The sequence below is a fragment of the Nilaparvata lugens genome, unplaced genomic scaffold (assembly GCF_014356525.2).
Source record: "Nilaparvata lugens isolate BPH unplaced genomic scaffold, ASM1435652v1 scaffold3395, whole genome shotgun sequence".
NCBI lineage: Eukaryota > Metazoa > Arthropoda > Insecta > Hemiptera > Delphacidae > Nilaparvata > Nilaparvata lugens.
Genome location: NW_024090413.1, coordinates 1 through 12,243, shown reverse-complemented (window position 1 = coordinate 12,243; position 12,243 = coordinate 1). Strand labels below are relative to the sequence as shown.

At 35.4% G+C, this 12,243-nt stretch overlaps 2 protein-coding genes across 4 annotated transcripts in view; one reads left to right on the top strand and one right to left on the bottom strand.

The window, feature by feature from the left end:
- LOC120348766 overlaps nt 1-7,454 on the top strand; it is a 31,415-nt gene extending 23,961 nt beyond the window's left edge. For 2 of the 3 annotated variants that reach the window (XM_039444185.1, XM_039444184.1), the window contains exon 4: nt 5,821-7,454. In XM_039444185.1, the coding sequence (XP_039300119.1) occupies nt 5,821-6,034 (214 nt within the window). In that variant the 3' untranslated portion in view covers nt 6,035-7,454. The remainder of the gene's footprint in view (nt 1-5,820) is intronic. The other variant, XM_039444186.1, reaches the window with a different exon arrangement.
- LOC120355606 lies at nt 933-2,636 on the bottom strand. Its single transcript, XM_039444183.1, has 2 exons — nt 2,325-2,636; nt 933-1,471 (listed from the first exon to the last, which is right to left on the bottom strand). The coding sequence occupies exons 1-2, from the start codon at nt 2,587-2,589 to the stop codon at nt 1,008-1,010; spliced, it is 729 nt and encodes a 242-aa protein (XP_039300117.1). The 5' UTR covers nt 2,590-2,636; the 3' UTR covers nt 933-1,007.
- Nucleotides 7,455-12,243: the final 4,789 nt, after the last annotated feature.

The window sequence follows — 12,243 nt, the reverse complement described above, 5'->3', positions numbered from 1 at the left end:
TCTTTAGAAAACTGTTATCTGCTGAATGACAACAAAAAGGCGTACGGAATGGAGAAACATAACAGAGAGTCACATGTTAAAGTCCATGAATAGAATTGATGAGGTGGAATAAGCTGTAACGGTGTTGAATAGTACTGTATTCAATGCAACACATTTTGGGAAATACGTGCTCCAAAATATACAAAGCTTATGTGTTTTAAAGAATTCCCAAACATTTAATATGACAATAGGTTGACATTATTTTCGTTTGTGTTCACATTCATACTTTGTTCGTTCATCAAAAATTCTACTTCAAAATGTCAATACCTGAGAGAAACCAACAACCTGGTGATGTTAACCGTTGTGCATTGTATTACCACATAAAGAAATTAAAAGTGAGAGACCAAAGTTGCTCTTGACATTTGACAGTTTACACATGATGGTGTTTGACTTCGAAGAAAAACACATTAATTCAGTTTTCAATTAGTTATCATCATAGTTCAGTTTAAAGTAGCCTAACAATATAACCATGGTTATATAGTCATCTTCAGTTACTTCTAATGGAAGAAGGCCGTTTAGGGAAATAATTCCAAAGTAACTGAAAGATTCTTGGAACGATTCTGCAGTATTGGACAACGTCAATAAAAAAACTTGACCTTCTAACCCCAAAGTTTTCTACAGAATGCCCTGAAAACGTTGAATGTTGTATTCCTCTTGCAGTTGACAGCATTTCCTTCTTAGGAAATAAAATTTAAAAAAGTGAGCGTAAATACACACACACAAACACATACAGACCAATACCCAAAAAGCACTTTATTACCCAAAAAAACTCAGGGAATCTTGAAACATATAGAAATTTAGAAATTGGGGTACCTTGATTTTTTTGGAAAGCAATACTTTCCTTACCTATGGTAATAGGGAAATGAAAGTAAAAATCTGAATGAACAGAGTAATTATAATAATAAATTTATTTGACAATAATCTAAACTGAAAAACTAAGAGACTAATTAAAAGAAAAGACTAAAAAACTAAAAGAAAAACCGATAGAAATACAATATAATAATTCTTAATAAACACGGAAGAATTTGCCCACAATGCATTGGCAATATGGGCACCTGCATGGCAAAGGAATTCGCTCTTCTTCTTCTTGTTCGCCATTTGTTAATATTGAGACAAAGTGTCGTGGCGTGCTGACAAGCGCTGTGGTGCAGTTGATGCAACCCGCCCAATGTCCACATGGAATGCTTTGTAATCCGGGTTGCTTTGTACTGATCACAGTTCCAGCACAACGTGCTATCGCTGTCCTCACAAGCCTCCTCAGCTTCAGTGAGGTCAGCTTCAAGCTCAGCAAGCTGCTCCATCACGAACCCAGCTGACGGACAATCATCAATACCGTTTACATTGAGGACAATTTTATTTGTTCTGTAACTTTGGAACTTTTCATCGTTCATCAGTTCGTTCAGGCTGCCCGTTAACTCATTTTCTGAGGCTTCTGAAAAAAATTAAGTTTTGTTATTCTCCTTATTCTCTACTACGAACAAGAAAATCTAAGGTTAGGATTAGGATTTGTTATTATAATACATACAGAGTGAGTCATATGTATGGATACCCTTCAATAAGTTGGAGACTGTTGTAGATATAATTCTGTAACTTTCAGGATAAGTTAATGGTCAAATACTCTAACTTTCGACGTACAACTGGATTTCAACCCCTCTTAACGGGGTGACTTGGGGGTTGCAACTGGAATATTTTAAATGTAAACACCCATTGTGTGGTACATTATTTTAAAGGCCCTTTTAAAACAAGAAAGATAACATCAATTGAAATGTTCTATGATACTCTTATCCAAAATGGCGGCAGATTGAGCTTTATTAATAATTTCTTTAAAAACCAAAACTTCAATCAACCGCCATTTTGGATAAAAGTATCATAGAAAATTTCAATAATTGATGTTTTCTTCCTTGTTTTAGAAGGGCCTTTAAAATGTATTCGTGTCTTCGACAAATTACCTCTAATATTTAAATAAATTTATTGGATTTGCGATTTTTATTTGAATCTTACACTTTGTACCGAATTGGGTTTATCAATATTTTATGCTAAATCGAATGAGAACTTTCGTTTTTTAATTACGGAAAATTATTCTATAATTAATGTGTTGTATTGGCAATGCTAGTACCACTTGTAAGGCGTACTGTAGGTAAAAGTTAATTAACTATGTTCAATATCCCAGATTTAACTCGCTCAAGAATCTTATAATTAGGAAAAGATTCTCATTTTTTTCCTTGAACGCTACACTTAAAATGCTGATGTTTTCATATGTTACTTTATCTGTTATTAATTTGTACCTTCTTCCTCAGACTCATTTAAAGAGATGAGTTCCGGGTCGTCTTCCATGTCCTCATCCTCATCAGCATCGACGATATCTGATGCCACCCGGTAACTCGCGGTTGAAATGAATTCTGCGAGTGTTATGTCTCCTCTTCTTAGTTTTTCATCGAGGCACTTGAGATTGGAGTCCTGGAGAATCCATTTTAGTTTTTTCTTCCTGGCACACTCCTTCCCCTCTCTTAACAGTGAGAAGGAGTGAGCCTCTTTTGAAGATATTTGCATCAAACCGTCTGGAACAATCACAAAAAAACTTTAGCATTGGGTTTACATAATTTTTTTCATAGCAATAAGTTTAGAAAAGCAGTTCTATTGCCTATTGGTTGCAAGGAGAATGAAAAAAGGAGAAAAAAGTAAAAATATTGATTTTCTTTCTGTAGGTCCTCAACAGTTCCCTGATGCCACATTCTTGGGACCCACCATGTACATGTACAGCATAGCTGCGCGAAGTCTACGGTTCATAGAACTACTTGTAGCTTCAATATGTTGAAGTTTGATTGGAGAAAGTCTTCTGTGACAGTGATCTCTTTGTTTTTTACTACTCCTTGAAGTTGTGTGTTTGATTATTTCCTCTCATTACTATTTTTTTTCTTTCTTCTCAGAATGACTTTTGTATAATCATAGAAACTTTTTATTTCTTTCGTAATGTATATTTTTCAGAGAGACTTTTTGTAAAGACTTTTCATTTTTTTCAATATTTATGTAAAATATTGCATTTTCAATTCTCTTACTTGTATTATGTGATTTTTGAGAGCATAATTGAGAGCAATTATGGGATGTTAGAAAATCGTGAAAAACATGGTTTTTTAGTCATTATCCGCCATTTTTCTCAAGAATATTACGGAGCTCCTGCAATTTTCCCAGGAATGAGACTCATGTCAGTTGATAGGGCTTATAAATAGCTATCTAGGGTATAAATTTGAAGAAAATCGTTAGTGCCGTTTTCGAGAAAACCGTGAAAAACATGGTTTTTTAGTCATTTATCCACCATTTTTTCCGCCATTTTGAATTGAATTTTATTGAATTTCTTATTGTCGGATCCTCATGGTATAAGGACCTTTAGTTTAAAATTTCAAGTCAATCGGTTAATTAGGAATAGAGTTATCGTGTTCACAGACACACACACACACACACACACACACACACACACACACACACACACACACACACACACACACACACACACACACAGACCAACACCCAAAAATCATGTTTTTGGACTCAGGGGACCTTGAAACGTATAGAAAACATGAAATTAGGGTACCTTAATTTTTTTGGAAAGCAATACTTTCCTTACCCATGGTAATAGGGCAAGGAAAGTAAAAACATATCATTAGAAGATGTTCCACTTCACTGTTAACTCCAGCCAATAGTCCTAGAAGTTGTTATTAGTTAATCTATGTGAAGCTAGTAGTTGCTCATACTGTGTCGTTCTTACACTCTTACCCCAACAAAACAATAATGATAGTAAGTAGTCGACAGTAATGAGTTTTAGTTTAGAACATAAACAACCATGAGATATCTTCTTATGCTATCTTTTCTCTGTGTTAATATGCCTATAGATTGCTTCTTGCCAAGCTTCAAAACTATAATGTAGCAAAAAAAGACAGAGCGATTCCATATTAGGCGTGAATCCAATCAGCTAGTCGGAGAGCTTCCTGACCTGCCGACTCCAAAAATGCCTGATATGGTCTCGCCCTTATACAACTTGAGAAGCAGGGGGACATGACTCTTCTGTCGCCTATTGCAATTGATTTGTTCAATGACAATAAACATTTTCTTATTCTAAGGAAGGCTGAATATATCAACTTTCCTCCTGCTATCATGAATAACTTGCTGCATGTTGCAAAGTTACTCAGTCTACATCACTACTAGGGCCAAGCCAAATGAAGCGCAGCAAGCTCTGCGATTGGTTGATTATCAGCTGATTCCTAAACGCCATTTCACACCGCCCGCCCTACGACATCACATCTATAATACCATAGATAAAAGATAGCTTGAGAAGATATCCCATGATATAGTTCGTTTACATTTCAAATCAATTCAATTTCTTGTCATCTCAAGCTGTTCACTGTCGACTACTGTCTATTATTTATTAGTGTTTTGGCAGGGTTAGAGTGTAAGAATGGCACAGTATGAGATACTTCAAGTGTCACATAGCTTCACCAAAAATCTGGTGTGGCGCACTCACTCAACTTTCCTTGCCGTTGTGAAAATTGATCACCTGACGCTGGTGTTCACGCGCATCTCAAGTCTACTATTCAAAGATCCAAGCCAGCTGGTGACAGGACAATAACGCTGGAGACACACGAAGTCTGCTATCTCTTCATAGTGAATGATTTAATAGAATCAAAAGTTGCCAACAGTTTACAATTGAAATAAATAATAAAATTTTCTCGAATTTCGAGCTTATTTTAAATTTTAGGTGAAACTGTTACTGAACATCAGTTTTAGAGATTTTCATGCTCAGTCTTTTCCACTTGATTTTTTTTGTTTCAATTGTATCTGAAGCCTGATAATTGTGAATCTAAAATCAAACTTTGCATAGATGGGGCGGAGCTCCTGGAATTTTTACAGATATGGGTTTTGTGACAATTGATAGAGCTTATTAATGACTATTTTAGGTATAAATTTGATCAAAATCGTTGGAGCCGTTTTCGAGAAAATCGCAATAACCCCTGTTTTTGACAACATTTTCGCCATTTTAACCGACATCTTGAATTACATTAGATCGAAATTGTCCGTGTCGGATCCTTATATTGTAAGGACGTTAAGTTCCAAATTTCAAGTCATTCCGTTAATTGGGTGATGATATATCGTGTACACAGACGCACATACACTCATACACACACACACACACACCACACACACACACACACACACACATACAGACCAATACCCAAAAACCACTTTTTTGGACTCAGAGGACCTTGAAACGTACCTATAGAAATTTGAAAATTGGGGGACCTTAATTTTTTTTGGAAAGCAATACTTTCCTTACCTATGGTAATAGGGCAAGGAAAGTAAAAACCAACTACTAGGACTTTCGGCTTGAGTTGACTTGGGATATCTTCATGTGCTATATTTTCTCTATGATGATATGCTTCGCCAACGCTACGTTTTCCAACGTGTAAACGTCGCTAAACAGTGAGACTTGAGATAACTCTGTGATCAAATAATACAAAATGAATTGTAGTTTGTTCGTGTCAGGTGATTCTATTCCAATATTTGAATAATAATTTTCTGTTTTAACAGCTTTGCCAATTGAAAATGAAATGGTCCTGTCTTGTGTATGCTGGAGCAAGACAGCATTTTAAGCGGTGGTCATCTGATTGAATATCATAACAGTCGGCAATCTGCCTCCTGGTTGTGCAGTTCTGCACTAATGTAAACATATATTTATATTCTATTGTGATCTGTGAGGAGGCACTCCATACATCTACGTTGTCGTTGCAGCACTGACGATGATATAGAAGAAGGCGAACAGCGTAGTGGAGCAGTACCTAGACGTGCCCTCCTGGATCCACCGACATCTGATCGGCAAAAAGGGCGCCGACATTCTCAAGACGAAGGAGGACAGCCCCAAGGTCTATTTCGAAAAGAACAAGGACCGCCAGGAGAAGGACAATCGTATCAGAATAGAAGGTACACACTACTTAACTATCAATGAATTGAAACTTGTTCTGGTTTGGCGTTACAACCCAGTACGGGTCACAGCCTCGCTCAATCTTCTCCTCCAAGCCTCCTTCAAACGCTATTTCAACATTTCACTTACCTATCCAATAAAATGGAGCATGTAAAATCTTATAAAACGCAAAGTAAACACAAACAGGGTATTTTCAATGGTCTAGGTACAGCAATATCTTGGATCACAGGTAACATGGACGCTAATGACAAAGAACATTATAATTCAATTGTCAGTGAAATAGAAAATAATGAACAGATAATCCAGAAAAACCTCGACTCACAAATTATTTATAATCATAGGTTAACAGACAAATTTAATGACAATATGAAAATTATTCAAAGCAACAACGCTGTTTTACAGGATTTTTTACTGAAAGCCTCACATGAAATCAATGTCATTGAACGTCTTCAACAATATTCTCTTCTATTAGCAAGTGTGTCTCTTCTTGAGCTTCATCTAAATGATATTGTGGAAAGTCTGGAATTTTGTAAAAAGAATATTCTACATTCTAGTATTTTATCTCGCTCAGAAATATCTTCAATAATAATTTTAAATACTCCCGATAATTTGGCATCACGAGACGCTTCCGTGCTATGGCAAATCTCAAACGTGCATTGCGCACTTGGTAATGATTTATTGACTTACTTCATTCAAATTCCTATTGAAACCTTGTTATTAGATTCTTATTTTATTATTTCGTATCCAATTACGCCCAACGCAAAACTGACAGATTACAGAGAGTATACAATGAAAATCAATAAATCTATTGTATCCTATTGTAAAGGCGAATTGTATGTTCTAGACGATTGTGTTTTAATCTCTAATACTAGGTATTGTAATAAGCTTGATAGGTTAGATGATCCATGTATTTTACATTTATTTAGTAATAATGAATTGAAAAATTGTGAATTATTCTCTTTGCAAGCGACTTGTGGTTTTGTAAAATATATTGATAGCATTAGTAGTTACTTAATCTATAAGAACAATAATGTACGATTGTGTGTTAATGGTAGTGAACAATTGATTAATTTGCATCGTACTTCACTCTTACATGTTACGTTAAATGAAAAAATGTGTGGTTTCAATACTCCAACAGTTTACAAGGACACTTCACCTCTCGTTATTTCAAAATTTCCGGCTCACCTGAAACAACTTGATGTTAAATTCGATACAGTTCATTTAGCGAACCTAGGAGATGAACATTTAGGCATAATTGAACCAATCATGATTGATGATTCAAATAAATTTTATGTTGTTATAGGATTAATCTTATCTGTAACAATTGTAATAGTTCCATTGCTTCTCTATTTGAAGAAGTCCAGAAATCATAGTAATGTAATTGTACAATCTGTTCCACTTAAAAATTTGTCAAGTCGATTAGTCATACCAACTGGACTTTAATACTTTTCCGGGACGTAAAGGACTTGGGGAGGGAGGAGTTAGATTATAACTTTCTATGTACTTAGTCCAATCCATTACTGATATCTTATTTGCAATCCATTACTAAATTGGTCTAATCAGTTGTTATTGTTTATTGTGTGATTTCTAATCTAGCTTCCCCCAATGTTATCAATGTAACTGTTTCATATAAATACGGTATTAGAATCAATGTAAAGTAGTCTTAAGCAATATTCTGTATTATGTAATTGTAGTGTACAGGCTCGGCCTGAATAAAGTCTTTTTAAAAACGCACAGTGTGTTCCTGCACCCTTAACTGTCGTCCACCTCAACTCTCATCATTATATAATGTGATTGACCCCCTTCAGTTCCCAAAGCTCTATCAGGGTCCGTTACCAATAACAAGAGGCAAAAAAGATGATTTGCTGGATATGTTGCCATTAATGCCTGAAGAACACAGGCAGTTTTATCTAGAGATTCCAAGTGAGTAAACAACATGTGAAAGAAACACTGTTTTGTTCATTTTCACACTGTTTAAATCCCAAAATAAATAAACAATATTATTAGTCAAAGACAAATACAGTAATAATATTTTTCAAGAAGACATTGTGTATTTTGTGTGAATTACTAATTAAAATGAAATGTTTTATAAAAAAGGTGTTATTTTCATTTTGGGAGTTTTGTTCCTAAGTAATCAAAATCAAAGATTACACGTTTTCATATTAATGAGAGCAATTTCATGAAACGTGAAACTTAGCTGCTTGCAACCGATAGATTTGATCTAAAGTTTCACGTTTCATAAAATAGGTTCCATGAAACACGTTTCTTTGATTTGCATCCCACCTTGAAACTTTCTTTATGGGAAAACGTTTCAAACGCCAGTACTCTTTTGTGCATAGTTTCAATGGAAAAACGTTAGTTATCCATATCAACTATACACCAGCAACGTTTTTCCACTATAATTATAATTAAAATGCCAAAATTAATAGATTACAAACTATTTATTGAAAACCACCATACATCTTGTGTTCACAGGACCTATAATATACATTCTGTGAAAAAATATTTTTTAAATATCCAAAAAATCAACATTGAAACGTTTTTTTTAGTTCCTGTAAAATTTGAGAAATGGCGCTTGTAACGTTTTTCCTGGGAGCCATTCAATTGTTTTTCAATAGAGCGTCTAACAATTATTATATAGAATATTATTTTAGGGGCCATAATTGATGAAACTTGATAACTTCACTGGGATAAACACATCTTACATCAAACAGCTAAAAATCAAAAAAAATATTCACAAACTCATTCAACTCGGCCAGCTACTATCAGAAATGTTTATTATGCAATAGTCAAGTCCACTTATGCAATAGCAAGAACCACACTGATGACAAAACATTCATGATGAACATGTTTGTGAGCATGATAAAAATGCATGTACACACATGTTTACCAAGCATGTCCTACCGTTAGTGGCCAGCCTAAGAGTTCTATAATGTTATTCTTGAAATCGAGACTTCATCTTATATTCTACGAAATATTATCAAGACTCCAATCTATCAAATATACAATTGAATCAATGAAATATATAGCAAGAAATATTCTCACCTTATTCCTGATATTTCTCAATTTTTATGGTTGTTATATTCTCCAATGATGACGCATTTCATGCTGCATAGAATTCTCAAAAAAGGCGGTGAAGAGAAATGCCGTTTTGTCAAAAAATGTATTTTGACAGATATAGGTCTACCTACTTGATTAGTTGAATATCAATCGCGAGAAAAAATCGATTATAAATTAATATAGAGTTGGAATTAGTAGAAAAAACACACAGATATCCTTCAAAAATTAGGGACAAGAAAAAAGTTCAAAAAGGGAGAAACCTGGGAATGATCATACACAATTTGTCTTGGGAAATTGGAGACAAATTGAAATGTTTGGAGAACACATACTACACTTGAAAATTTACAACTATCACAAGTGAACAGACATAAGGAACATTCTAATTAAATCATAGTAGATATTACAAAAAAATACACATGATATAGAAACATATCCTTAAAACTATGAGTCTACCCAGCTCAATTGGAGCCTCGAGCCTAGCCTTTAATTCACATGACATGTACACAAAAACACAATAGAAAACACAAAAAACAAATATGCCTCCAACAGACCTGCATAGGAAAGTTTCAGGTAAAGAGGTTGGTTTTTGGGGAGAGAGTCAGAGTGGACCTTCAAATCAGTATGCTCAGCCCATTGAATTGAGATCCTAGCTCCAAGTGATCGACAGTTAACAACCACCCCAGGGTCTGGCTGCATTGGTGGATGTCATTGCTGTCTTTCACTCAAATAAGGTCCTGAAAATGGTTTTTCAGGTCTGTTGGTGCATTCAAACAAACCGTGTGTGGTGAGGGACCTGAGCTAGATGTGCTGAAACCCTATACTTAATCTAAAAAGTTTGCTGACTGCAAAATCGAATATGAGGGGTTCCTAATGAGAGAGCTAATATTTTTGAAAAATTTAAAGAGGAGTGAGTTTGTCTCAATGAGCTGGAAGCATAATCAGCATGCCGAGCCCACTGAAATAGGCCTCCAACCCTATGATTAACAGCAATTGGTACTCAGTACAGGGTCTGGCTGTATTGGTGTGAGTCGATACTGTCTTTCATACCTCATCACAAAGGAAAAGAATAAGGGACGCTATATCTATGATAAAAAACATCAATACAAAATGAGTAACTCATTTTTACGTTAACAGGAATATTTCCAAAATATGTCAGACTTCTATGCAAAAATTTGAGTTACTCAAAATTTAAATTTAGTTTTTTAACGATCAAACTAATATGATGAGGTCAGGGCCAGGGAATCCTTGATGATCCTTTACATGTGCACAAGAAATAATAGAAGAACAATAAAATATGCCTTCAACAGACCTGGATAGGAAAGTTTCAGGTAAAGAGGTTGGTTTTTGGGGAGAGAGTCAGAGTGGACCTTCAAATCAGTATGCTCAACCCACTGAATTGAGATCCTAGCTCCAAGTGATCGACAGTTAACAACCACCCCAGGGTCTGGCTGCATTGGTGGATGTCATTGCTGTCTTTCACTCAAAAAGGTCCTGAAAACGGTGTTTCAAATCTGTTGGTGCATTTTAACAAACCGTGTGTGGTGAGGGACCTGACCTAGATCTATAGAGGTGCTGAAACCCTACCCTTTTAATCTAAAAAGTTTGCTGACTGCAAAATCGAATATGAGGGGTTCCTAATGAGAGAGCTAATATTTTTGAAAAATTTAAAGAGGAGTGAGTTTGTCTCAATGAGCTGGAAGCATAATCAGCATGCCGAGCCCACTGAAATAGGCCTCCAACCCTATGATTAACAGCAATTGGTACTCAGTACAGGGTCTGGCTGTATTGGTGTGAGTCGATACTGTCTTTCATACCTCATCACAAAGGAAAAGAATAAGGGACGCTATATCTATGATAAAAAACATCAATACAAAATGAGTAACTCATTTTTACGTTAACAGGAATATTTCCAAAATATGTCAGACTTCTATGCAAAAATTTGAGTTACTCAAAATTGAAATTTAGTTTTAAAACTATTAAACTAATGATGAGGTCAGGGCCAGGGAATCCTTGATGATCCTTTACATGTGCACAAGAAATAATAGAAGAACAATAAAATATGCCTTCAACAGACCTGGATAGGAAAGTTTCAGGTAAAGAGGTTGGTTTTTGGGGAGAGAGTCAGAGTGGACCTTCAAATCAGTATGCTCAACCCACTGAATTGAGATCCTAGCTCCAAGTGATCGACAGTTAACAACCACCCCAGGGTCTGGCTGCATTGGTGGATGTCATTGCTGTCTTTCACTCAAAAAGGTCCTGAAAACGGTGTTTCAAATCTGTTGGTGCATTTTAACAAACCGTGTGTGGTGAGGGACCTGACCTAGATCTATAGAGGTGCTGAAACCCTACCCTTTTAATCTAAAAAGTTTGCTGACTGCAAAATCGAATCTAAATGTCCTACTTTTATTAGGGGTTCCTAATGAGGGAGCTAATATTTTAAAATAATTTAAAGAGGAGTAAGTTTGTCTCACTGAGCTGGAAGCATAATCAGCATGCCGAGCCCACTGAAATAGGCCTCCAACTCTATGATTGACAGCAATATGGTACTCAGTACAGGTTCTGGCTGTATTGGTCTGAGCCGATACTGTCTTCCATACCTCATCACAAAGGGCCAGAATAAGGGTCGCTACATCTATAACAAAAAACATCAATACAATATGAGTAACTCATTATTACGTTAACAAGAATATTCTCAAAATATGTCAGACTTCTATGCAAAAATTATGAGTTACTCAAAATTGAAATTTAGTTTTAAAACTATTAAACTAATGATGAGGTCAGGGCCAGGGAATCCATGATGATCCATGATGATCCTTGATAGTCCTTGGAAGCCTGCTGTATTAAATCTATGTGTTGGTATTTGTGTGTGTGTGACTAACAACAATTCCGTGTAACCTCACACACACATTCTACTCGAAAAAGCATGAATTATCTCTGAAAATAAATTAATTTATGAACAATTCTATTATAAAAATTTTATTATAATTTTATATATTTAATATTGAGTTGAAAACAAGAAGTGTAGTTAGGAAATATCAATGAATAATTTCAAATATAGTAATGTACGTTGTGCAGCTCTACTGTTGGGTAAAATTGTCTCATTATCTGACAACTTTTGATGGTTTCCCTATGACATCCAGCAAAATACTACAACGAAAACCGCGAGGTCAGAA